This window comes from Pseudochaenichthys georgianus, chromosome 4 (genome assembly GCF_902827115.2).
Source record: "Pseudochaenichthys georgianus chromosome 4, fPseGeo1.2, whole genome shotgun sequence".
Classification (NCBI taxonomy): Eukaryota; Metazoa; Chordata; class Actinopteri; order Perciformes; family Channichthyidae; genus Pseudochaenichthys; species Pseudochaenichthys georgianus.
Genome location: NC_047506.1, coordinates 26,724,278 through 26,750,183, shown reverse-complemented (window position 1 = coordinate 26,750,183; position 25,906 = coordinate 26,724,278). Strand labels below are relative to the sequence as shown.

At 40.7% G+C, this 25,906-nt stretch overlaps 2 protein-coding genes and 2 long non-coding RNA genes across 5 annotated transcripts; 1 reads left to right on the top strand and 3 right to left on the bottom strand.

Annotated features, from left to right (window-relative positions):
• Window positions 1–2,424: 2,424 nt before the first annotated feature.
• On the bottom strand, window positions 2,425–6,471 carry LOC139433772 (uncharacterized). Its single transcript, XR_011643165.1, has 3 exons — window positions 6,081–6,471; window positions 4,999–5,077; window positions 2,425–4,502 (listed from the first exon to the last, which is right to left on the bottom strand). It is a non-coding gene; the product is annotated as an uncharacterized lncRNA (long non-coding RNA).
• Window positions 6,472–7,519: 1,048 nt separating this feature from the next.
• On the bottom strand, window positions 7,520–15,806 carry LOC117445814 (retinal Mueller cells isomerohydrolase-like). Its single transcript, XM_034081690.2, has 14 exons — window positions 15,456–15,806; window positions 14,352–14,434; window positions 13,661–13,811; window positions 12,974–13,081; window positions 12,103–12,244; window positions 11,749–11,896; window positions 11,511–11,592; window positions 11,203–11,335; window positions 10,377–10,519; window positions 10,160–10,289; window positions 9,176–9,290; window positions 8,921–9,015; window positions 8,713–8,824; window positions 7,520–8,482 (listed from the first exon to the last, which is right to left on the bottom strand). The coding sequence occupies exons 1-14, from the start codon at window positions 15,464–15,466 to the stop codon at window positions 8,337–8,339; spliced, it is 1,599 nt and encodes a 532-aa protein (XP_033937581.1). The 5' UTR covers window positions 15,467–15,806; the 3' UTR covers window positions 7,520–8,336.
• Window positions 9,547–13,712, top strand: LOC117445815 (uncharacterized). The gene is made up of 3 exons (XR_004552046.2): window positions 9,547–9,616; window positions 10,175–10,261; window positions 13,670–13,712. It is a non-coding gene; the product is annotated as an uncharacterized lncRNA (long non-coding RNA).
• A 1,189-nt stretch (window positions 15,807–16,995) lies between the features above and the next one.
• Window positions 16,996–25,489, bottom strand: depdc1a (DEP domain containing 1a). Of its 2 annotated transcripts, XM_034081689.2 has the most exons (12): window positions 25,337–25,489; window positions 23,887–24,152; window positions 23,645–23,792; window positions 23,400–23,524; window positions 23,144–23,274; window positions 22,852–22,899; window positions 22,137–22,274; window positions 20,881–21,819; window positions 19,892–20,064; window positions 19,215–19,391; window positions 18,669–18,875; window positions 16,996–18,583 (listed from the first exon to the last, which is right to left on the bottom strand). In XM_034081689.2, exons 1-12 carry the CDS (start codon window positions 25,382–25,384, stop codon window positions 18,446–18,448), a joined length of 2,538 nt encoding a protein of 845 aa, XP_033937580.1. In that variant the 5' UTR covers window positions 25,385–25,489; the 3' UTR covers window positions 16,996–18,445. The 2 variants fall into 2 exon arrangements, with proteins under 2 accessions (XP_033937580.1, XP_071059097.1); XM_071202996.1 differs by lacking the exon at window positions 20,881–21,819.
• Window positions 25,490–25,906: the final 417 nt, after the last annotated feature.

Here is a 25,906-nt window from a genome sequence, read left to right as displayed (position 1 = left end):
AATTACCCAGTCCGAAGTGACACCTTTACAATGTTAAAGCTGTTAGATAAATGTAGTGATGTAAAAACTAAAGTATTCAAGATAGTGTAGTGGAAAAGAGAATGTTTTTAAAAAAATGTTTACTAAAACAAAATCTCTTGTTTTGGACAGACAGTAATGATTCAAGAAATAGTAGATAAATAAATACACACACATTTGATTTGTTGTGGATGCAACACAACAAATGGTGCTCTTACCTGTGATGCCTCCTCCAAACATTATAACCAGACTATCATTCAAACTATAAGTAACAATTCTGTACATGACTTTAGACAAACAATTCAAAAGACAAAATCAACACAATTTATTGAAAGACCAATCTTTATTTTACAGTGCCTCTCCTTTTGTTTGTATTATTAAACCCTGTCAATCTAAAAAACTGAGCAACTCAACAGTTAACTTTATATTTCTTATTGTCCAAAGCATCCATTACACTATTTGTTCCCCTCTCATATTCACAGGATGGATGATTAGAGACTTTGGGGGAAACCTCAGCTTTATGAACGTCCTGTCTGTTGGTTTGGCCAGAGAGGGCTGAGGGTCTTTCCCTGCGAGGAGGACCTGGGGGGTATACTACGAAGCAGGATTTTCACTTAGCCGGCTAAATTCAGGGAAAACTCTGGGTTTCCGGTCCTATGAAGCTGGTTCTCTTTTTAGCAGGCTAGATCTCCATGGTAACTTATGCTTAGCGGCTAACCTGGTCGGGACCAGGTTAGGTTGCAGGCTAAGAGCTCAACTCAGTGAAAGCACTGCCTGCTGACCAATCAGAGCTCAGTGTGCGGAGTTTAAAGCGATCGAGTCATATTACAGGAGAAAGGAAATACAGAAAAGCTGCCGTTGCAGGAAAGACGGCCGGCAAAAATCACCGACTGTGTGAACGTGAACATTAATAGAATATCACCCCCATCTTCAGAGCAATCTGACTATTATAACATTAGCGTTAACAAAGCTAACTTAAATATCTGCCACAACATAAGTAACCGGATCAGAGTAACATTAAGTACAGTCCGCGGCATATCACTTCATCCATCCATCCATCCATCTTCTCCCGCTTATCCGTGGTCGGGTCGCGGGGGTAGCAGTTCCAGCAGAGAGCTCCAAACTTTCTTTTCCCTGGCGACATCAACCAGCTCTGACTGGGGGATCCCAAGGCGCTCCCAGGCCAGCGAAAAGATATAATCCCTCCACCTGGTCCTAGGTCTACCCCTTGGTCTCTTCCCAGCTAGACGTGCCTGGAACACCTCCCTAGGGAGGCGCCCAGGTGGCATCCTAACTAGGTGCCCGAACCACCTCAACTGGCTTCTTTCGACGCGAAGGAGGAGCGGCTCAACTCCGAGTCCCTCCCTGATGACCGAACTTCTCACCTTATCTCTAAGGGAGACACCAGCCACCCGGCGGAGGAAACCCATCTCGGCCGCTTGTATCCGCGATCTCGTTCTTTCGGTCATGACCCATCCTTCATGACCATAGGTGAGGGTAGGAACGAAAATGGCCCGGTAGACAGAGAGCTTTGCCTTCTGGCTCAGCTCCCTTTTCGTCACAACGGTGCGGTAAAGCGACTGCAATACCGCTCCCGCTGCTCCGATTCTCCGGCCCATCTCACGCTCCATTGTTCCCTCACTCGAGAACAAGACCCCGAGATACTTGAACTCCTTCACTTGGGGTAAGGACTCATTCCCTACTTGGAGTGGACAGTCCATCGGTTTCCTGCTGAGAACCATGGCCTCAGATTTGGAGGTGCTGATCCTCATCCCAGCCGCTTCACACTCGGTTGCGAACCGATCCAGTGAGTGCTGAAGGTCGCAGACCGATGAAGCCATTAGAACCACATCATCTGCAAAAAGCAGTGGTGCAATCCTTAGTCCACCGAACTGCAGACCCCCCCCCCACGACTACGCCTCGAAATCCGATCCATGTATATTACAAACAGGATTGGTGACAAAGCGCAGCCCTGGCAGAGGCCAACCCTCACCGGAAATGGGTCCGACTTACTGTCGAGGACCCGGACACAGCTCTCGCTTTGGGAGTACAGAGATTGGATGGCCCTGAGTAGAGACCCCCTCACCCCATACTCCCGCAGCACCTCCCACAGTAACTCCCTGGGAACCCGGTCATACGCCTTCTCCAAGTCTACAAAACACATGTAGACCGGATAAGCGTACTCCCAGGCCCCCTCCAGGATCCTTGCGAGAGTAAAAAGCTGATCCGTCGTTCCACGACCAGGACGGAATCCGCATTGTTCCTCCTCAATCTGAGGTTCGACAATTGGCCTGACCCTCCTTTCGAGTACCTTGGAGTAAACTTTCCCGGGGAGGCTGAGTAGTGTGATGCCTCTGTAATTGGCACACACCCTCTGATCCCCCTTTTTAAAAAGGGGAACCACCACCCCGGTCTGCCACTCCTTCGGTACTGTTTCCGACTTCCACGCAACGTTGATGAGACGTGTCAACCATGACAGTCCCTCAACACCCAGAGCCTTCAGCATTTCCGGGCGGATCTCATCCACCCCCGGGGCTTTGCCACTGTGGAGTTGTTTGACGACCTCAGTCACCTCCCCCCGGGAGATTGGTGTTGATCCCCCGTCATACTCCAGCTCTGCCTCTAACATAGAGGGCGGAGTTGTCGGGTTCAGGAGTTCCTCAAAGTGTTCCTTCCAACGCCCCAACACTCCATCAGTTGAGGTCAACAACGTCCCATCCTTACTGTACACAGCTTGGATGGTTCCCTGCTTCCCCCTCCTGAGGTGTCGGACAGTTTTCCAGAACAACTTTGGTGCCGCCCGAAAGTCCTTCTCCATGTCTTCTCCAAACTTCTCCCACACCCGCTGCTTTGCCTCGGCCACGGATGAGGCTGCTGCCCTTCGGGCCTGTCGGTACCTTGCAACTGCTTCGGGAGTCCCCCGGGATAACAAATCCCTGAAGGCCTCCTTCTTCAGTCGGACGGCTTCCCTGACCACCGGTGTCCACCAGGAGGTTCGAGGGTTACCGCCCCTTGAGGCACCTAGGACCTTGAGACCATATCACTTCATAATGTATCATATTTCCTTATCTGAGTCAGCTGAGCCGTATCTGGCCGTGCAACACTCAGTGTCACATACTGTATGCAGAAGTATTATTTTAAGCAACACATAAGTTGACGAAACACTCGAGACAAATGTAATGAAAGTCAGATCGTGTCTTAGACGGGGCAGTGATATCATAAACCTGTTAATGTACACATTCAAACACTTGTTCTGTTACCAGCTGTATTCACCTTGCAGGTGCAGCTATGTGGCTTTTATCCTGGATAAAGTGTTTAAGTCATGGATGTTTAAAGTTTAACTTCTTCATATGTCTAATATTATAGTTGACTTTTCATTCAGGAAGTATGACGCTGCGCTGTCAGTATGCTTCTCCATGTTTGTGATTGGTCGAATGCTCCAGATACCACCCCTTTCATGTGAACGCGCACCTAACTAGATAGGACACGGCTGGCTTGAGCGATCCACTTGATAACCCGCGTCGTAGTACCGTTTAGCGAGAGCGCGTATGTTTTGGATTAGGCCAACCGGCTAACTCAAACATATCCAGGTTAGGTTGAACCAGCTTCGTAGTACAGGCCCCAGGCCTGAGGGAGGAGGACCTGCACCAGCTGCACCTACAGAACTTAGCCCATGCTGGGCATAGCTGTTACCACCTGCACAGGCCTAGCCTGTCACTTTATTTGACAAAATGTGTTTACTTAATCAATTAACAGATTAACATTTAGTGTAACTTATGTATATTATTTCATTTTTATTTAAAAAAAAATTGTGATGGTTCATGCTTGATAACCTTTAGCTCACATTTCAATAAATTGTATTTGCACTCCTTTTGTCCGTTATTCTTACTGAAAATGTTAAGTTACACATTCACATCTGACTGAAGATTGGCACCATTTATTTGGGTATATCCAGTCTCTGATAGTGTTACGTTATTATGAGAGTGCTCTGTTTGATTCTGAAATTGTATATATTTATATAAATATATACATAGGCTATGTGTGTGTGCGTGTCCGCATCTGTAGCCTGTTATTGTCTCATTATATCGCACTGTGAATGAATCAAAGTAAATAAATAAGTCGTCATGAACACATCTGTCCGTCAGACAGAGGGCTGCTGTGCCTCCTGTCATCATTAATGGATGTCTCTTTAAGATGACCGCTCAGAGGAGAGAAGTTCTCATTTCTCTAACCGCCTGCTGCTTCCCCTCCTCTCTCCTCGGTTCCCTCCTTGGCTCCTCCGCTCGCATCTCCTGTGCGCGGGACTAAGTCTCGAGGAGGGCAATTAGTGAAATGAGAAAGGGCCTAAGTGTCTCTTAGTGAATGTCCTGTACTGCTCTTAAATCTCATCACATCAGCTTTTCCTTTCCCTCTTGGATGTTCTTCTGGACCCTCGGAGAAAGAGAACATGGTGAAGCAGTCCTGTCTCTCAGGCGTGTCCTTTCCTAACAGAAATATCAAAAAACATATTATTGCAGAGCAAGTGTGTTATTTAAGAAAGAGGTGTGTTTGTTTGTTCAGGGGCTATAAATATAATGATTTTTTTATTTGAATGTGTTTTTTTAAATTCAACAGTGTACTACAAAAATAATCAGATTATGAATAAACCGTTCTAAATTCATCAACATTGAAATGAATGTATTATTAAAATAATATTTAACTGTTATCAAAACTTAGTGCAACTGTAGAAGCTTGCTCTGTCCGGTTGTCTCACTGAAAGACAAAGGGTCGCAGTTCTCACTATGTTCAATAATATTTGCCTTAAATACAATACACAAAAAAGTGATGTTGCTTGGTAAAATGTAACCTTTTGCTAAGAAAGTACACTCAACATCACTGATGTGCAGGTGGTCTAGTATTTAGTCATGTTTAATGGCATGTATATCAGTGTATTAGAGTCATTACTTTATGCATTCTTTGTAAAGTATGAAAAAGGTGTACCTTGGAATCCGTGCTGAAGTTCTCTGCTGTTAGGAGTCCAGATCTGTCTCTCCTCCTCTGGTCCAGCCTGTCTGGATCACTTTGAACAAACAGATGTAAAGTTACATGCGTGGGTTACAGACTTCTTTACATGAAAACTACTTTTTATCTTCTTTTAAAAACAGGTCATAATCTTATTGTTATATTTAAGAAATTGCTGGATATCACAGTCCTTATACTGTATCAGTTTGATTGAGTATTATTGTGTAGGTCCTTTTTATTTTACTGTTACTTTGGATGAGTTTTTCATGAGTCAGTCAAATTAATTTGTTTTCATATGCCATATTCATATGCATCACACACGTAAGGGTAAGACACAAACCTATTGAACAAATGCAATGGATAAGCTTAATTTTCACTGAAGTCACACATAACGTCATATCTAATATTTAAACAAATAATTTCCTTGTCACTAAAGCATTGACTACGCTATTCATCATCCTTAAATGCAGGCATTAAGTTACATGTTCCGTTCTACAGCCACGATGAGGCTGTTTCTCAAGTGTGATGATAATACAATTAAGAGAGGCATTGGTAATAATAATATTAAAAACAACAATGTTTGTGTCGTTCGTCGGATAGGCGGTTAGCTGCAATAAATAACTCCAGTTCAACAAACCATATTACAATATCTAAGGGAGCGTTATTTCTGGACCATCTTGAAATGTGACGCTCATATTTTAAAGATACACACATTTCATTGTGAGGTTGATTTAACAATACGTTGACGTTAGCTAGTCTATTGTATGCTATAGTAGAGCATAGCGAATTTAAACGAACCTTAACAATGCATACAGTAACCTAACTATCTAACGTACAAGGATGACCTTATTTTAGCAACCTCGCACAGAAGCCTTTTGGTATACAGTAGCATCCCACTTAATGTTATACACTCTTGGATGCTACGCATAGCATCGTTAGCACAGATGGAGCTACGATTGCTCAAATGCTAACCCAACTCTAAACATTCATTAACGTTAGCTTAATAAAAACACCAGTAACATAACATAAGTACTTTATGTACTTATGCAGGGTTGACTTACCCAAGAAACTGCATTCACGGTCGGTCTATTTTAACCGCAGATAAATCCTATATTTGCATGACGAATAGTCCACCAGGAGCCAACACAACAAACACGGCCGAGTTCAAGTAGTGTTCTCCTCATGAGCTGAGCCGCTGTAGCATCACGGAGCCAATGGAGCTAACGGAGCTAGCAGTGAGACAGAGGAGCCAGGAGAAGCAGCCCTGTTGTCATGAAGGGGGAATCTAACTATATACAGAATATGTTTTTGTGGATCCAGGCTAGAAACATGTTCATTTTCTGATGTTAAGTTGGACATTTTAACATAGGGTCTACGAGAATTGCTCCCATATGCATCCATCGCCTACAGTTTGCAGCAATTGAGCTTCACAGCACTGTCCCCCAGAAGTCGGGTTGATTGCATTCGGGCTCGATTGCTTATCCTGTCTGAGTAGCCCGGATGATGCTGCATCGCAATTTTTGACGTCGAATTTTTATACACCGAATTTTTTTACATCGAATTTTAAACACCGAAATATTTGACGTCGAATTTTTTTCACTTGAATTTTTGGGATCTGAATTTCAACATTTTTATTTCACATAGGTAAATTCGGAGCAAAAAACATTCAGATACATGATTTTCAAAGTAATTATTTTCAATGCTATAAATTCGGTGTCTGATAAAATTCAAATACTTCTGTTTCTTGTTTGCTTCCATAACAGTGGATACAAAAATAATTTCATTGCCCACCCCAATGAGCCAAACCCTTTTTATAGAGCTGGTAGAAACTTTTAAAATTAGCAAGAGATGATCTCCTTTAACATGCATTCATTGATTTAGCCACTTGGGGGCAGCACAAGAACCTGTAAACACAACAATTGTAACAACAGTTACACAGGAGCTGTATTACTCATTACGCATGTCCTTACTACGTTTTTTTCTGGATAATTTAGTAGGATATACAGAAAATATATATTCTTCTATGCAAATGTATTATCACAAGTATACGTAAGTCTATATTACTGTTGCTGTAGTATAGTATTTTATAGAACAGTCTAACTTAACTTGAACATTATATATTGAGTAGTAGCCTATGTGTGGTTCATGTCCATTATACTGTAGATATGTATACCCGCTGTTTATTGATTTTATTTTATTATTTTAATACTTTTTGTCCACCTTTTAATTTTAATGTCTGAACACATTATTGTTACTGTAACAAAATATTTCCCAATTTGGGATGACTAAAGTAGATCCATCTTTCTATCAATCTATCTTATCCCAGAAGTTACCTCTCTAAATGATATAAATCTGCTCTATGAAATAAAAAAAAGTTGTATTGTGTTTTTATGTGTATACTATAAAGAAGCAAATTATGCAACCAGCTTTTTAAATAAATGTTTTAAATATTGTGTTTGTACATGTCAGGTACCAAGCAGTAAGACAACAGGACACAGGAGTGGTTTAAATAAACTAGGGTTTTTATTTACCCAAAAATCCACAAAACATCATATAATAGCAAGGCCTATAAAAGAGGTCAACAGAAAATACCTCAAAGAAACATAACAGATGTTAACTCAACAAAACGGACCTCCTACAATAAAAAACCAAGGAACCTATATAGTGGCTTGGCCAAACCAAGTTGAACCCAAGGGATAAACTGGGTAAAACCCAAATCCCCCCTTTGACATGGAAGCAGGTGGTTTGTCCCAATCTGTCCCAATTGGCTCCTTGCAGTATGTATGAGTCCTCAGCGTCCGGCCACACCCTTTGCTGAACCATGAAGTAACCTCCCCCAATGGACATGGTAACATTTAGAGCAAATGTGTGGTGTTAATTGGCATGTTTTATTGTAGCTGCACTGGAGCAAAACTACTGAAGATGAGGATGCAGTGTAGTTGGTTTACCCTGTGTGGCCATCACAGTACATGACACCTGCTTTACATAACTCATACACAACATGCAGTAATTATTTTTGAAGTAAACTCTCTGTACACAGTCACTCCACCAGCTAAAAGATACAGTTCAATTATGAGCCAGTTTGCACCAAAGGGTGGAAAAAACATTAATTCCATTCTATTTAACAACATCGTAAATGTAATTTGTTTTATCAGGTCCCAATGGCATGGTTACAGAAATTATGTTTTAATCCAATGCAAAAAAAAGCTACTTTGTGGATCCATGTATAGTTACAAATGTAGTGTGCTGGCAGGAAAGTGAAGGCATTGTGCTGTACATAAGGACGTGTCTTGGCTTTTATAGGTCGAATGTTGGAGTCACGGTTTGTACAGGCCGTGGAGGGTCACGGGTATGATGATGTTGACCTCGGCCCGTGCCAGCTCTGTGAGTTTCACTGCATCCAGCACCAGCAGGAAGCCCGGTCTCTCTGCACCCGGCTTCACCACAATGCTCAGCAGCACACCTGGAACACATGGTAAAACATTTGAGTTTACAATTTCAGACATGGTCCTTGGTCAGGATTAAATAAATCTAGGGATGAGGTTTGAATACAGTATAAGTTACATTTTTGATCAGGCAGATTTTTTAGATATGAAAGGGTTCACTGGTAGAGATATCAAAATAATTGATTTTAAGAGAACAACTTTTGTTTCCTTCAGATTACTTGTCAGTATAATTATGTGTGTGTTGTACCATCGTCTTCCTCTGTGGCTCCAGGTGTTGGTACAAACAGCGGCTCGGATGGGTAACAGTCCTCCTCCTGCCACACCAAGGTCTCTTTGGTCTGTACATTCAGCTTGACTATCTACAGCAAGACAACAATAAACACCCGAAATTTTGATCAACAAAAATCATTATCATCATCAAAATTCATTCTGTGAATTATGAAAGCATTCCTTACCCTGTCAGGGATAAAGTGGTTGAGTCCCAGACCGTACGCAAATGAATATTTCTTCCCACTACAGAGAGAGTAGTTTATCTGGGGAAACTCAAAGGCTGAGAAAATGACAAAAAGAAGGTGGTTAGCAGCATCTGAAAAAAGTTAGTTGGATCTCAATTTTGTTTTGTCATGATTTTAAGAGCAAGAATGATCTCTGAAGATACATTTAAAACCCTTTTACTGGTGTGAAATGCTTAGTTTGTCTGTATGTGTTACCCTGTCTTGGTCCAGAGAAGAGGACTTCAGGCTCGAGCCAAATGGTGCCATCGCTGTTAAGAACAGCAGTTGCTGTGGTGTAGGGAAGAGACACCAGATTCTTTCCCTGCTGCTCCTGAACACACATGAAAGCAAACACAAATGGATGTACACACATACACACAAACAGTCTACTCTGAGGGGGTATTTTATACATTATAGTGTGAGAACTGTGTGCTTTATGTGAAAAGTCTAACTGGGTAAAACACTTATCCAGAAAAAGTTGCTAACAAAGCTAGCTCAGCAGTTAGTTTCAGTTGAACATGCTGTTGCTAGTAGCAACAGCTGACTGACAACGATATCCACTATTTTTGTCAGACCTTTGTCCGGGTAGGCCTATATTACCAGGCATCTTGTTATCTACTCCTTAAATGCCAATTTGGAGCAATATCTGTAAGGGCTGTAAGTGTTATTGTTACAGCTGTTTTGTGGTTTTTGATTTAGGAGAATTACTTTTTTATATGTTTAGCTGACTGCTAACCTAGCTAGCTGTGCTAACCTCAGGCTTTCAATTTTTGTAATGTCTTCTGTTCACCTTATCATTATTCTGTTTGGTTGAAATGTGTGTATAGTGTACATTTTTCTCTTTATCTGTACTATTATCAGTTAAATTGGTACGAAGCAACACAACTATACTTCAGATTAAATATTTGTCTCTCATATGGAGCTATTTAACAATTTTATTTTTATTCTATGTTTAGGACATTAATACATTCAAAATGTTTGCATTTACTGTAGGAAATTACGATTATATTTTCATGAAGTGAGTTCAAAATAATTTATTAGCTTTGATAAAAGATTTTAAACACCAATCAAGCATTGTCCAAAAAACTGATCAGTCCATTTAATAGTTTGTACATTTTATGAAATGTATGACCAGTTAAGACTACTTTTAAAAGAACACCTCCACACAAATTCAAGTTCATTAACATTACCATTACTCACCTTGTGTATATCCAGTGGCAGTACATATCGCCGGACCTCAGGCTGAGGAGCTCTCATCGCAGCTTTCTTCACTTCCTCCCACTCCTGCTTTATGTTGGCCAGGTACAGGTAGTCGTACACAAAGTCATGACTGAAAAAAACACAGAGATATTTCATTATGACACAATTAATTATACGTTTGGTATACATTTATACAGACACGCTCGCTCACACTCACCCTTTCCACGTGCAGAGGTCAACCACAATGAAGCCCTCATCCTCGTAGGCGTTGATATGGTGAAAGATGTTGAAAGCTGATGTTCTGAACTTGTGGCTGCTCAAATATTCAGCTGGGTCCTTAGTGGCCAAGTGAAACCATGTCTACAGCACACAAATACATGAAGAGACACATACGTCAACATACTGTATGAACAAAGATGCACATGCACAGTCCCATACACACTTCCCTTCCTACCTCCAAAAGTCAAAATATACAACATCCCTTGAATGATTATAAGACAATGGGTTCCTGAACACAGACATGTAACAGTTGCTCCATCACTCCTACTGCGTAGAGACACCAAGACTGAAAGAGAAACAAATCAGCTGCACAGCTGCATGTCCTTGTGGTGTTTTCGTATCATTTTGTGCCTTTTCGTGGTGGTTTAGCAACTTTTTGTGGTAGTTATGTGTATCTTTATGGTCATTTTGCTACAATTTGTGTTCGTTTTGGATTTTTGTGGTAGTTTGATTTCCCTTTGTGCTAGTTTGTGTCTGTATTTGGTCATTTTGCATTGCGTATAGTTTGTTTTTTGCCTTTTCTGTCATTTTGCTCTTCTTTTCAGTCTTATAATTTTGGGTCACTTTGTAGTTGTTCTGCATCTCCCAGTAGCTGTTTTTTGTTCTCATCCGTCTCTTATTTGCTCCTCTTTGTGGTTGTGTTTGACCACCAACAAATGTTAACACTTCATGCTGACGGTCTCATCCAAAGGCCCCTGAGTCTGTAATCCATTCATGGTTCACAAGCTTCTTACCACCACCCTCTTGCGCCGCCCCTTGCTTACCCCCATGCTTTCGTTGGATTCAAAGCAGTCCATGTATGTGGCCCCTCTGACGCTCCAAGCCGACAGGAACTTGAGCAGGTTGATTTTTACCGGCTGCTCCACAAACACAAAGTGGTTGTCTGTCATACCAAAGCTACAGAGAGATAGACAAAACAAATCCATAAGCAGCAGTTTTCAACTTCCACAGGGTTCATAGAAACAAAACTGAGTTAATGTGTTTGGTTAGTGCAAAACAAGTACAGATGCAAAGCTCAGATTATGATGAATATGATGTATTGTGTATTGATCTTGATGAATTAAGTCGGTACCTGTGTACGTAGGAGGGTTTTAACCTCTCACTGCTGGGTAGTTGAACAACAACCTGTGATTTCTCCAGGGGATCCGACCCATCTGAAAACACACAATTGCAGTGGGTGATGTTATCATTCTGTAGTGAGTGGGTGCATATGATGAACTACAATTTTACTCCAGCTCATAAAGAAGAAAGTCCATTTAAAATCACTCACAATCAATCGGATGACAGTTTCAATGTGGTACAAAAGTCACCTTTCTGAGCAGGTGGGATCTTGACGATGTTATAAGCCAGACTCAAGTTCTTTCCAAAGCAGTTGCCGATGTTATAGACTGTACCATCTGCTTCAATATGGGGATGGGCCGTCAACCCATTCACTGAGAGGTACTTACATAAGTCAACCTAATACAAATATGTACACAAGACAGGACATAATTGAAGAGTCATTTTATAAAGCATTATACAAATAAATTATAAAATAAAAATCCTGTAGCACCAAAACATTTAAATTGAAAAGATTTACTGAAGTAAGACTTGGTACTAGTAGTGTTGTTTCTTTAATGTTATCTGTTTCTGATTCAGCAAGATGTAAACCAATCAGCTCTCACCCTCTTCAAAGTCTCCAGCGAATCAGGATCAACCTTAGTGATGAAATTTGTCTCCGTGACGGCGTAGAAGTCTTCACCGACTGGATAGATGTTCACCATGCAGTTATCAGTCACCTCAATGCCTCTGAAATAAGTGAAGAATCTAAACAGAAACAAGGCAATATTTTGTTAAAATATTAAAACAGTATTTTTGAGCCATTGGATGTTTTATCATAATACAGTATATCGATTTTTTGTTGGGCCATAAAAGATCAGGAATTAGTACAAATAAATTAGCATTACTACTACCATGACACCAGTTTGTCATTTTTAAACTGCTTTGTTGTCCAACCAACAGATCAAAAAAACAAAATGCTCAGTTTAATATCTTGATAAACTTAGAATACAACCACATATTAACATTATAGGAGCTAGAATTTGGGCTAAAAAAAAGACGAATTCATTGAGAACATTTAAGGTACTATGGGTTAAACATGGAAGAAATGTGAAATGTTCATAAACAATTTTACTAACAAGAATGTACCATCAAATGTTAAGACAACTAGCTGTTGACAAAGTAGTTAACATCATCATCTGATGAGCTGAAATACTGTGCAACTTTATCTAAACTGAAACTATTATTTATCTATTATTTTATACCTTGAACATTTTCTTTTTATTCGTTTCTCTTTGTTATAATAATAATTATTATTATTATTATTATTGTTTGTTTTGTTTCTAACATGTTCAATAATATGACTAATAAAAATAAATCTAACTCTCAATCAATGCAGCAAGTGAGCATATCACCCAAAAGGTCACCTGTGTTCCTTTAACACACTTGGCTTCATACATTAGGCAGAGCACCTACAGTATGTGGTTTCGGGGTTACCTGGAGAAGATGTTTTTGCAGGGGTCTGGGTAGGCTGCTGTGCCAAACTCAGTGATGACTATTCTGTTCTCTGTCATGGCACGAACATACGCATCTGTCTTGATGAACCTGAGAAGAGAAACACATATCATGCACATATCATACCTCACGAGACATTTCTGGTCTATTAATCAAACTGTCAATGTAGTTTTGGAATTTCACAAAGCACATTACTGATTCTGCTAGGTAGACAACACTATTGGAGTTGGATGAAGGCTTGTGGTCTGCAGCTGAGTATTGTTGTTGTCTCCTCCCTTGCAACATTCCTGTTTGGAGGAATTTACTGTCAGCTTTTTTATTTGGCTGCACAAAACTGCATGAAGAGAAATCAGATGCCATAAAAGATCTGCATCTGGATTTAGATCTATAAAATAAAGGTCCAGAGTGCTGGGAAGTACAAACAAGTACATTGAAAGGGTTTTTCTCTCAGGAACAAAACAATTAAAAAAAAAGGTCTGGCAAAAAGTTAGAAAGCCTTTAATCAGATGGCTATAACCCAAATGTAGCAACAGAGAGCTTTCTTCAGGTTGGGATTTCAGATTTATATATTTCTTTTATGTAGAGAAAGAACGTATTGGTGAACAAACAAGTATGTTAAAAGATGTGCTTTTTCCCCTGATTTGGAAAGGTAATGAGAAGTGTTCTTACTTCCTGTAGTAGGTCACCTGACCGTCCTTCAGGTCAAACTTGTGAATCATAGCCTGTCCATCAAACAGATGGTGGAAAGGCTCATCTCCCACCTCAAAAAGACCTGGACCCATCCGGAGAAGACTGCCGCCCAGCCATGACGGTATGACACCTGTGAACAGACACACACACACAGACACACAGACACAATTGACACGTGAATCCAGTACATAAATACCCTTACAAATAAATGAACACAATTGTGTTTTCGTACAGATTGAACAAGCAAGATATAAAGGTAAAGGTACAGTTGTGAACTTTTTTTAAATTGTTTTTTTTAAATAGTTTTTTGTCATATTTCTTAGAATATGATTTGGACAACACAGAATAGGACAGACCATTTAATCAAAATGTGCCAAAAGGTTGAACTAAGATAAGATGGACCTTTATTAATCCCCCTGGGGACATTCAGTTTAACAGCAACAGGGTAAGATTGAAAAACAGGACAGCACAGATTCACACAGATTAATAAAATTAAGGATACAATCCAAGATAAAAATTAAATATGATAAATAACTATAACTATTCCTTAAATATAAATCAATCAGGCTTTTGGAAGCTATTCTGGAACATGTCTTGGAGTCTTTCTTTCTAGACTTTCTCTTAAGGCAGAAATGCCAAAGAAAAGTGGGTAACCCACTCTCTTCCTTACCCTTTATCTCTGCAGGAATAGGTTCGTTCAGCTCCTCCACCGTCTCAAAGATCTTCTTGTAGCCTGCAGCAGGATGCTCCACTCTGGAGAGGAAAACAAAGATATTGATTTGAAAAAAAATTACTAGTAAAAGTAAATTAGTGAAAAAACTAAATGTATAGCATATAAATCTAGTCGTATTACACATTTAGATGCAGAAATGTTATATCATTAACTCTGGTGGTGTTATAAGCTTATAATGAAATGCATATTGTGGTGAGATTGTCCTGCCAACTGTTGATACCTTGTTTCTGTGCTGCCCAATTTACAGGTTCCTTTGTTTGGTTTTTCTCTTTTCTTTTGTTTTACTATTTTAATTAGCTATGTGTGAAATGCTAAACATCTCTGTTAAGGGATTTACACCACAGGGGTGATAAACAGGCAAAGCAAACAGTGTTTGGAAACAGTGGGTTTTGCTCTTGACGAGGGCAGGCTCTGGTGGAAGGAGAGGAGGCATACTCTGTGTTTACATCACAGTTGCTTGATGCTATAATCTCATAAAAGATGGATAATGTTTCTCTCACGTCGATATTTTATGTCAAAAATACTGGCCATATTATGTTTAGAAAATTCCCTGCTATTTTTGTTGGTGTTCTTTATATTTCTCCTGATGTAAATTCAGAACAATGTAAAAGGCAATTGTAAAATAAATGGTTTTCCCCCCCGTTCTTGTCTAGTTTAGCGTAAACGGAATACAACTGCATATCTCTACAATGTTCCTTGAATCCATACATTTAATATTAAAGGACTTTAGCTGCAAGGAAAATCTTACACTGTTTGGACATCAGACATAAAAATCTACCCCCGAAAAACACTACAGTTTGGACTGCAACAAATGAAAGTGTCTCACTGCTGCAGCAACAACCTTTTCAATGGAACATTTGACAGAGTAGACTCACCATCAAATATGTTTCAGGGAAAACAACAAGAGTCACTGACAATCTGGTTTCTCTTATTGCATTTCCAAGAACCAATATATTTAGACCATGAAAGGTATTTCTAAAAGTTTTGTCTTTCAGGCTAAATCTTCACACATTGGACAAAAACACAGAAAGTTCCACTCACCGGCTGGCCATGCTGCTGAATGTTCCTCACCAGTTACTCAGAAGTATCCTGCAAAACCAGACTGACTTGCATTTAAACCACTCACACATTTCCTGTGGTGAGAGATGGAAACAAGGTCCCCTCCTCCCTTTTTCTATTCTACCTTGCCTCCCCCAATCCCTCCTCTTTTCCTCTGCATCTTCCTCTCCTTCATGTTTCCTTTCATGCCTTTTGCTCCTCCTTTTTTTTACCCTCTTCCTCCTCTGGTCTTACCCGGAGCAAAACAAGCCAGCTTTGTCTCAGCTCCTTTCAGGCGCATGGCCATCGGCTCCATGCAGAATGTTCTTTTGGCCTTGAAACAAAGTATTTCTCAACCTGGGGGCACAAACACTGACAAACAGGCCGATGATGAGAGTCCAACCAATAAAGTCAGCTTTTAAAGGCAGAGTGTGCTGGTATTGTTTGTGGAAGTAGAAGGAATCCTGTCTAATAAGTTCCAGACCGCCTGGACAAACCCCTCAAACTATTTTAATTGGCTCGCTCTGAGGGGGGAGAAAGAGCAACAGTTTTCTCTGGCAGAGAGTGAATGATTAACCCTGTTTGTTTCTTTGGTTCTCTGTCATGTTGATAAATGAAAGTTGAATGGAAGACTAAAGGGTAACTTAAATGTTTGGTTGCATTAATAGGAAGTTAAAAGGAGCAGCAATTGATCATCTAGTGTGTGTGACAGCTAAACAAGTACAATAACTACTGGTTGGCTTGCCATTAACCTTTGTACAGACATTCATGGTCCCCAGAGGATGAATCCTTAACACATTCGCACTATGTTCAAGATCAACATTAAATGTCATTTTCCAGAAATCATGACTTGTTTACTCCAAATAATCTGCACAATTTCACACAGGGCACAGTATTTGAATCCTGACAAGGATCTTGAATTCAGCCGCTGTGAAAGGTAGTATTTTGTTGAGGTCTTTGCATGTTAGGCCTAGTGCTCCACCAGCCTGCTGTGACTTTGTTCATGATAATTAGATTAAACTGAATCTACTTAAACCTGCCTGGTTTCGGTTTGAACTGCCAATGACTCTCAAACCTAAACAATGAACACGTAGAAGTAACAAAAGCCAGTCACATGTGTAGTGCCTGGTCAAATATACTTGATGTTTCAGGATTTATGTCACATCGTACGAGGGCTGCAAGATTTGGAAGAAATTATTGCAGTTATGACTGAAATTTGGAAATGATTTCTTTATAAAATAAAGAGAACGAACCATTGATCACTTGATAAGAGTGTGCTTTTTCAGAGGATCTGAACGAAGGTCATTTTTTAAATCTAATCTTTACTGTTTGTTGGGCCAGACTTCTCTTCAGCACCAGTAACCTCTATTTAGAATTGATATTTTCACATCTTTTTTCACATTATTATTTAAACAAAAATAGAGCTTACTGCGATTAGGATTTTGCACATCACTACATTTCTATAACATGTTGGTTAACTTTGCAGCCCTACATCGAACACATGCTTTCACACACGGTGGCAAATAGAAACAGGACTATGGCATAAAAATAGAACAGCTGAACATTTATTTCCCAGGAGTTTGCATAGTAAACAATAGAAAGTAAACAAAGGGTAAAACTGTGTACAATATAAAACACTGCTGATGAAGGCATATACGGTTACACACACACACTTTGATCTGAGGTAAGGAAACCAAACATATCATGGTAGAACTAATACTTCATATAACATAAATTAAAAAGGAATAGCTTGAAATGTAGAGTTACAAATCCTCAGATAATTGACATAAGGGTTCTAATAAGCACTTCTGTTTACCACAAGTTCTCATTCATCAATGAATAGATGACCAGTTTATCTCCTTAGAGAGTAGTAGCTAATAGCCACTTCACTTTTGACATCAAATGCTGTAGGAGTTCAGAAAACACTTCACAAGGTTGTTGACAGAAGCAGTAGCAACAGTTTACCCAAACTGTATTTGGTGGAACCTTCGTAAGGGAGTCTAATATGCATTCAATATGTATACATCAGCTATTCCATGATTTGCTATTTGCAACGCCTTAATCCAGTGCAAAACATGTCTTTATCCAATAAACTATGCAGGGAGGGATCAAGGTGAAACACACATGTCAGTAATACAAATCTAAACTGTGAAAGAAGTTTAATCTAACTAGAGTTGTAAATGAAAAACCGGAGATCCCTTTATCCAAGATCTCTACGAAACAACCTTAAATGGTACCGTTACATCGCTTTAAAAGCAGAACGAAGAGAAAGAGCCAAAAAGGACAAGAAAGAGAAAAACATAAAAAGAATAAAAACACATTTCAAATAAAACTTGAGATTCTATGGTATAACATTTTTAGTGATATCTATAAAAACAGTTAAGACATTTCACTGCTCCCAATGTCATAATTTATATAAATTAAAAAATCTATAATCTAATTATTCCCATATGGACCAGGGACCTTAGAATTCCATATTTATATCTCCCAAAATGCAATCTGCAGTTTGTCCGCACACACACACACACACACACACACACACACACACACACACACACACACACACACACACACACACACACACACACACACACACACACACACACACACACACACACACACACACACACACACACACACACACACACTAAGACAGGTGAGCGGATAGAAAGCAGATAACCAAAAAAAGGGAACATTTTAACAAAAACAAAAACCCTCCTATATTCTCAAAGAAGCAACCCTCTGTCTATCCGCCTTCATTTTACTCAGCTGTCAATACAATCACACACACAGGCAAATAAACACATTAACTATTGTAGAAGTCTTCCAGCCTGCATTAACTCTAACATTACTACAAACCAAGTATGTCCAACGTAATACGGAAACGGTTAATGGCTGCAAAGAGAAGAGGATTCTCCAGATCTCTTAGTATCAGTGCGGTTATATTGCAGTGAACAGGGCTGTGGCTTCTATAATGCTGCCAACCTGTACGGTTAGTTCCTGATGCTGAAAGCTTTGGTCTTCTTGATGGTGAGGAGTGGAGGTTTAATCTTCGGTTTGGTGTTGTTCTTACTTTTCTTGTCTGAGGAGGGGCACCGGCGACTGTAGATGTCTGGGTACTGCTTCTGAAACTGAAGGAAATGTTTGAAGTAAAGCTCAGTTGCAGGTAGACTTGATAAGGAGTGTTTGTTATACAATGGGACCTCTTTTTGTTACCTGCTTCAGTTTCTTGCGTCTGTCCTTCTCGCTCATGTTTTGGTTGGTCAGCAGCATCTCTAGCAACTCCTCCATGGCCTTCTGGGAAGATTCCAGCTTTTGCTGTTCAAACTCCGCGCCGCTGATCTGCCGGCAGAAGGCGTAGATGGGCATCGGAGCGCAAACCTCATCGGAGGCTTCGACATTAGAAACACCATCCATCGGGACCTGGGTCAGGAAAGAGGAAATTACAGTCACTGTATTAAACTATTTATTGATCCTGGCCCTTACCTAAACAAATTATTGATCCGCTTTTTATGAAAACGCTTTTCGACAAAGTAATTCTGTCAATTTGATCTGAAAGAAAATGACATACACTGAATTGTTATTGATGAGCATGCAATCATTAATACATTTTGCCGTAAATGAGGCTAAAAATCGAAATAAGAATCAAATAAAAATGGATTTGCTTTCTTTTTTCAGTTTTTTGCATTGGGGTTTGGGAAGGGTGCAAGCCCTACATAAAATACTGCAGGACACATATAGTGTAAGAGTTTCTGCGTGTACCTGTACGGCACGCAGGTACTGGATGTGGTCACTGATAGCACTACGCAGGTACTCTGGGACTGAGAGGATGCTTTCTTGATGGTCCATTAGAAATGACACCAGTCTGGTAGCCAACAGCTCGTCCAAATCACACTCCTCAGCGCTGCCCAGGACACAGCCGGAAAACGTGTGAACCATCTGGAATGACAAACATAACAACATGGTTGAAACAAGATCAAATGTAACTGATCCCTAGATAAGACAATACGAAGGCATGTAACAGTACTATACATGTACTAGTCAATACAAATACCAGTGAATTTCAACAATTCTAAATGTCCAATAAAAACAAAAAGCACTCATTTCATATCGTTTGCAGTCAACATTTCCTCTCTAATATAAAAGTTATAATGCTGTGATAACATTTTCTTGAAACTGTATTTATTTAAGTTTATACCCAAAAAATACTTTTTACAAAATACATTTCAACAGATCACGATAACACGAATGCACCATTATGTTACTCAGTGACTCGGGTGCTAACTCAGAGCTAACAGCTAACACTAAAGAGCTCTCCTCATGCCTAGTTCCACATGACTTGGTTAAAATCATTGGTTCTTGGGACATCCCCCAAAAAGAAGTGTGTTATAGGCGGGAAACAAATGTAGGTCTTGTGAGCCATCATGTTGTCGTCTCACCAGTGTGCGGGTGCCGATAGCGGGGTGGAGGCGGGGCATGTCAACGTTCTGGCTGATGCGTGACATCATCCTCATGAGGAGCTGCAACTTCCTGCGGGAGGATGGGGGGAGGAGGAGGGTGCAGAGCTGCAGGGCCTCGATGGCCACGCGCTCACTCTGAGGCTGGAGAACGCCTGTACACATACACACACGGTCACACACTGATCATAATGTAGAGTCCGTAGTGCAAACGGTACAGAAACAAGCTGCAGTAGAATCACTCTTTGGCCACATTCATCCATCACTGCTTCGTTCACTAAATCAGAGAAATGGATGGATGAATGGATGATGGGATTAAATCAACTACAGCTACGGTGTGAGAAGAACATATTTATTGTAATATGCTATTAAAAGCGTGTGCACCCCTGTTAATAGCTTTGATTCAGCACTGTATTATGTGCATTATGTTTCCTGGACGTGGTCATTTCAGTCAGTCCACTCTTATTATAGTTATCATTTGGATATTACAAACGTGTTAAGTGTGAGAAAGTCTTTGATTTTACAGTTTGTATTATCTTTAATGAATGAAAACAATAGCACGATTCTTCCATCGAGTTTGTATCTCAATGGTCTTCCTGTCACACGTTGTTCTATGTGGATCTGTCTAAACATGTCGTCGTTTAAGGCAATATGAATGCAGGACTGACAAAATGCATTGCATACAATCAAAGCAGCATCGCTAACAAAGCATGCCATAAGCAAGCACAATTTAGTGTGCTGCATAATCTCAAACATAACAGGTTGCACATGAGCTCGGTGCACCTTGATCCAGGGCTTTGTTCTGTCAAGGTTTGCTGGAAGCTTGAAAACATTTTATAAAACACTTTCTGCATCTAGACCTTTTCAACACAAGTATTTCTAAATGTACCGGCGGTTGTTAGATGTTAGATTGAGTTAGTGTGATTAGACATCTATAGGCATGCAGACACACAGAGGTGAGAGGGTCTTACTGTGCTCAGCTTGGGGTTGGGTGGGCACACAAACAGAAGGTTTGAACAGTGAAACAGGGCGATGCAGCTTCGACACATCCAGAGAGCTGAGGCAGCGGCGGACAACAGCCGGTGCGGAGAGCATCTGAAGATTAGAGGTGCTGGAGGCAGGTCTGGGCCCGCTGGGTCCTGAAGGAGCACGGGACCCTTGTTCTCTGGCCGAAGCAAGTGAAGAAAAGGTAGAGAAAAGAGTATAGGAGGGAAAGGCGGATGGATAGGAGGACAACGAAGGAGGGCGTGAGGCTGAGGAGGAGTGATGCTGTTCGGCGGGAGTGTTCACGTTGAGGCAGCTGGTCGCGCGATCCTGCAACTTGGACTCCATGACGTCTTCCTCCTTGGTTTCTATGACGATGTCTAAACAGCTGCCCAAGCTGCGGGGTCGCAGGAAGCGTGACCTCTGTGCAATTGACAGTCTATTTCTGATTCTGGCACCTGCAGTCAAAGGGGTTGATTTGGAAACAGAGGTAAAGTCTGTGTGACTTGTGTTTGCCATCTTGTCATCCTGGCTCATGTTGCTATGGGTGCAGGAGGCCAGGCTTTCATTGGACAGAAACAGCTGTTGCCTGGTGAGAGGGGCAGAGTCATCTAGGATAGTCTCGAGTGAGCAACTCCTGGTTCGAGGCCTCGAAAAAGAAACTGTACTCAGACTGGTGCAGCTGCCTCTTAACTGACCCTCGCCTCCTTTCAGCGCCGCCAGCCGCGACTGAATCTTCCCACCGAGCACCTCTGTCATCGGGGACTCCGTCTCGTCACACCCCCCCTGTCTGAGCAGTGACAGGAGGAGACACTCTGTGGAGCGGAAGGAAGTCTTGGCTGGAGGCGGGGCCGAGGGGAGGTCGAGCTTCTTGCGTTTCCCACGCTGGTTTATCGTGTTGGGCGCTGCGACGTACCCGCAAAACACTGAAAGCGGATGCAAAGAGAAGAGGGGGCCAAGCGGGGCAGGCAGTGTCAATGAAAGCAGACAGAGTAGGGGAGGAACAGGGTTAAGTTAGTTTAAACCTTTACGTAACATACAGAACCAGACACGACACATAACAGACACAGAGCTGCTCATATCACTGACTTCACAAACACAAGTGACAACAACCAAGATCCTCATGTTAGCAGTCCACTGTTAGGGAAACGGCATGTCAATTAGACGGAGAAACAAGATGCTGCATACTTCCCGTTTCATATTTTAGAAAAAATAACATGTGAAATGAGTCCAGAGTACATACCCAAGACGTTGATAAATAGTTCATACAGCTCATATGTGAGTACTGGCTGCGGAAGGCTGTAGAAGTAATCCGACACCGTTTTAAAGACGTCTCTCTCGAAGCCGGGATAGGACGGCTGTTCGCTGTCGTACTTCGGCCCTGGAAATAAAAATCATGTTAATGCATCTACCATGAAATGGAAGGATATTTGAGAGGTCCCAAAACAAAGCCTTATGTACATGGTTCATTTTGTAACTTTCTATTGGATTCTTAATCATTCAGAGGGTTCAGTTTCCTGAAAGTTGATCCAAGGCAATGATTTTGTTAAGTATAAGTAATAAGTTAAAGAAATAATGTGTTTAATGACGCAATATGGTACAATTAAACATTGAAAATTAGCTAATTATTTTCTGTATTACAAGTTCTCATATATATTTTTGTTTAGATATGCAAAAGAAACATAATGTCATGTGTGTGCATTTAAGAGAAAGCTATAGACGTGAATAAACAAAGAAGGATTAACATCTTAATGTGTATTTTCGGATGTTATCTTTGCACTAGTCTGAAAGAATGTCCTGTTATGAATGCAAACTAGCCGGAACTCTTGAAATTAAACAGTGCAAAAGCAGTGTTTCACTTGTATTGTCTCGCATTAGGTTGTTATGTTTTCCCCATGATCAGCTCTTAGCAATGTTCATGCAGCACAGAGGTGTAAAAGCAGCTTGCGGTTACTCACAGTTGGCCAGGCTCTTCATGGCAGACAGAACCCAGTGTGGGAGGTCATCTAGAGAGATGATACACGGGTTACACTGGTTGCTAGTTGCAGTACATTGAACCATTAGTGTGTTGTATAACCTTGAAATAACATCTAAAATATCTCACGTGTCAATGCTCAGATTTTTGATAAAAGCTGTTTCAAAGTTAAAAGACTATATTGTATCATCGTATTCATTCAAAAAGAGAATCCTTATAGCATATGAGGATTTTTTATACTTTTCATACTGTTTTTTGTAGATGTATAAACCTACTTGTTTTGTCATCCAGAGTGACCACTCCATGCTTGTTGACATTGGTCATATTATGGACGATGTTCTGTGGGTTCACATAACGCTGGTCTACAACCTCATCAAGAGATGCAACGCCCAGAATCCTCTGCAGGCTGAAACACAACACACAAGCTTCAGCCACTCACAACAAATCTCCTTCACTTTCTGATTTCAAGGCTTAGTTTAGATGTATCAAAAAGATGTTGATTGTGAAATGTGATATCTTTGGGGTTTATACTGTGTCGTGGTAATGTCTTTCCAGATCTCCTGTTCATCCTCAACTGTCAGCTCTCGCCTCGGCACCTGCTGCTCTCCTATTGGCTGATTTTCTCCTCCTGCTTGGAGGGCAGGATCGACATTTTCCTGGAAGGCACAAACAGAGAATCACAAAACTGATTATTTTTCAAATAAGTACTGTACGTCAAACCTGGGTCTTGTGATAAAGTTGTACATAAAATAGAAACATTGCCCTGTCTAGCTTACCTGCGTCTCCTTCTCATGTTCCTTCTTGATACCCCTAAACTTGAAGAAACCCTCCCTGTCCCTGAATGAAGGTCTTTTCTTAACAGAACCAGGAGCCGAGCCTGAAGCTGGACAGGGAATTGGCTTCAGAGGGGAAGTGGTGGGGAATCTGGGGAGAAAAGAGAGGACATCGATTGCATTATTTTGTGTGGGGGAGTGTAATCTACATCGATTGTGTATGTTTATAAAGAAAGTTGCCCTACCTGTACAGAGTGTTGTTGTCCTCCAGATCCTCTGTGCCCCAACGACCCTTCACGTCTTCGATCACGTGGTTCTTCAGGAACTTCTTCAGGAGCTGCACTGTCTGCTGCCTGGTGACATCAGGGCCAAAATTGCTGTTGTTACGTAGCAGCTGGTGCATCCACTCCACAGCGGCCGAGGCGGCGAAGCAGGAGGCGTAGTGCCGGAAGTTCTGGCGATGTTTCCTGAGGGGCATTCCAGATCGAAACAAGCGAGTCACCTCATTCCACTGAAACAGAGAGGGTGGAGTTTAGTAAATTAACTTATGTTCATTTCTTCTTTTATTTCAAGACCGTGTCCTGTGGGACGTTCTTGAATGCATTGACCTGAGGACGACTGGACAGAAGGGATGCACTGGTGTAGTTTGAATAAAGGTTTGCAAACATTTCTTTCAAAGAAACAGAAAAAATGTTGCATCGGTAAAGCATTGATCCGAGACAAAACAATGCAGACAACCAAGAAGTCCTAAAAAGATTTATGGCTCATGGTTCTAAAAGCCAAAAACACTTGTAGTATAAATAACCAGTCTATTGTGAGAACAACTGTCGTTTTCTGGGACAAAGCGGGTCAAAGGTCAAAGGGTTGTAGAGTTAGGTGTAAGGTTTGGCTTTGTACTACACGTGTTGCTGACTTGTTTGAATTTGTACCATTTAAGACTATTTCCCACCTCTGGCACCTTGTCAATAGGGAGAGTTGAATATGTTTGAGTTGCAGTCAGAGTTAAAGACATCTCCTTGTTTTCAAACCTGGAATTTACGAGAGTCATTTTCCACTTTCTTCTGATATTTTAATGACTTAAAGCCTCCCTCAAAGGAAAACAAAATATATATTTGTAAAATAAGTCCACAATCAAAATGTTTTTAAATGGAGGGGTATAATTAACATATATCTGATCGAACACTGTCTAATAAACCCTCCAACAGTTCGCATAATTCTGATGTATTGCTCAGTATCTATTTAGCTTAAAGTTGGTAACAATTGACATTTAAGAATACTATTCATGCAAATCATCTGATTAAACCTTCTCAATATTGAATATGTTCTAGTCAATAATTGAACGGAAACTGTTATGTTATGTCGGCCTAAAACATTATTAACAGATACACAAGAATACTTGACGCATTCCTGATAATGTGGAGAAAAGACGTTGAGAAAAAGCTACGTATTGGACAAGTTAACAAGTGAGCAGGATTAATTTAAATTATGCTAGGGTAAGGAACTCACAAAAGACGATATTAACTATATGAAAACACAAAAGGTAACCAACAAACTGTTATTTACGATAAGGAGTAAAGTCACATTAACCAGCTAACATTATAGCGTTGCGGTAGACGGAAATGTGTCTCATGAATTAGCAGTTAGCAACCTCTAACGTTAGGAAGCTAAAGCACTTATCAACAAATGGTAACTTACGAGTTTGGTGGCCCGGTACGGTCCTGGGGTGATAACATGAGAATTCATTTTTATCTCAAAAACACAGAACGTTTTTCCTCTAAACGATATGACAAGAGGTCAAGATATCCATTACTCAGGGGAGGATTTAGCCGATGTTTTGCTGCAGGATTGTGTGAATGGCAGCATTGATAATACACAGCTCTGCCTGCTCTGTTCAAAATTACGAGCCGTGTGATTCTGCAACGCGATTGGACGACCAGCGCGTCACGTGATCAGGCTCGAAGAATAGAGGTTGGGTCACTTGGGTGGAGTACAGTAAGAAAACAGTGCGACCATGAAGACAGCACGTTTAGCTGTTTCAAACAAAATTTGTTATGTCGTTTTTCCGTTGAGACAACCTCTTTACTTTATTTTATAACCGTTAAGCAATGCAATTATTTAAAGCCATACATAGGTAGGTATACAAGTCAATTTGTAAAAAGAAAGCAAATAAATATATTGCCTAGCATACATGAGTTGAGTTCCAATATGGAACTATTACTTTACTATTAAGAGTAAATGAACGCCTTAAAACATGCTATATTTCAC

What these genes read in the sequence shown, in the direction of transcription:
- LOC117445814 (XM_034081690.2), bottom strand. An exon ending in CAGGTGACCTACTACAGGAA is followed by an intron (nt 13,082 to 13,660) that starts GTAAGAACACTT and finishes TTCTCTTCTCAG; the next exon opens with GTTCATCAAGACAGATGCGT. An exon ending in ACCACTTTATCCCTGACAGG is followed by an intron (nt 8,825 to 8,920) that starts GTAAGGAATGCT and finishes GTCTTGCTGTAG; the next exon opens with ATAGTCAAGCTGAATGTACA.
- depdc1a (XM_034081689.2), bottom strand. Translation starts at nt 25,384, where the DNA reads ATGAATTCTCATGTTATCACCCCAGGACCGTACCGGGCCACCAAACTC. An exon ending in GACAACAACACTCTGTACAG is followed by an intron (nt 23,793 to 23,886) that starts GTAGGGCAACTT and finishes TTTTCTCCCCAG; the next exon opens with ATTCCCCACCACTTCCCCTC. An exon ending in AACATGAGAAGGAGACGCAG is followed by an intron (nt 23,525 to 23,644) that starts GTAAGCTAGACA and finishes TGTGCCTTCCAG; the next exon opens with GAAAATGTCGATCCTGCCCT.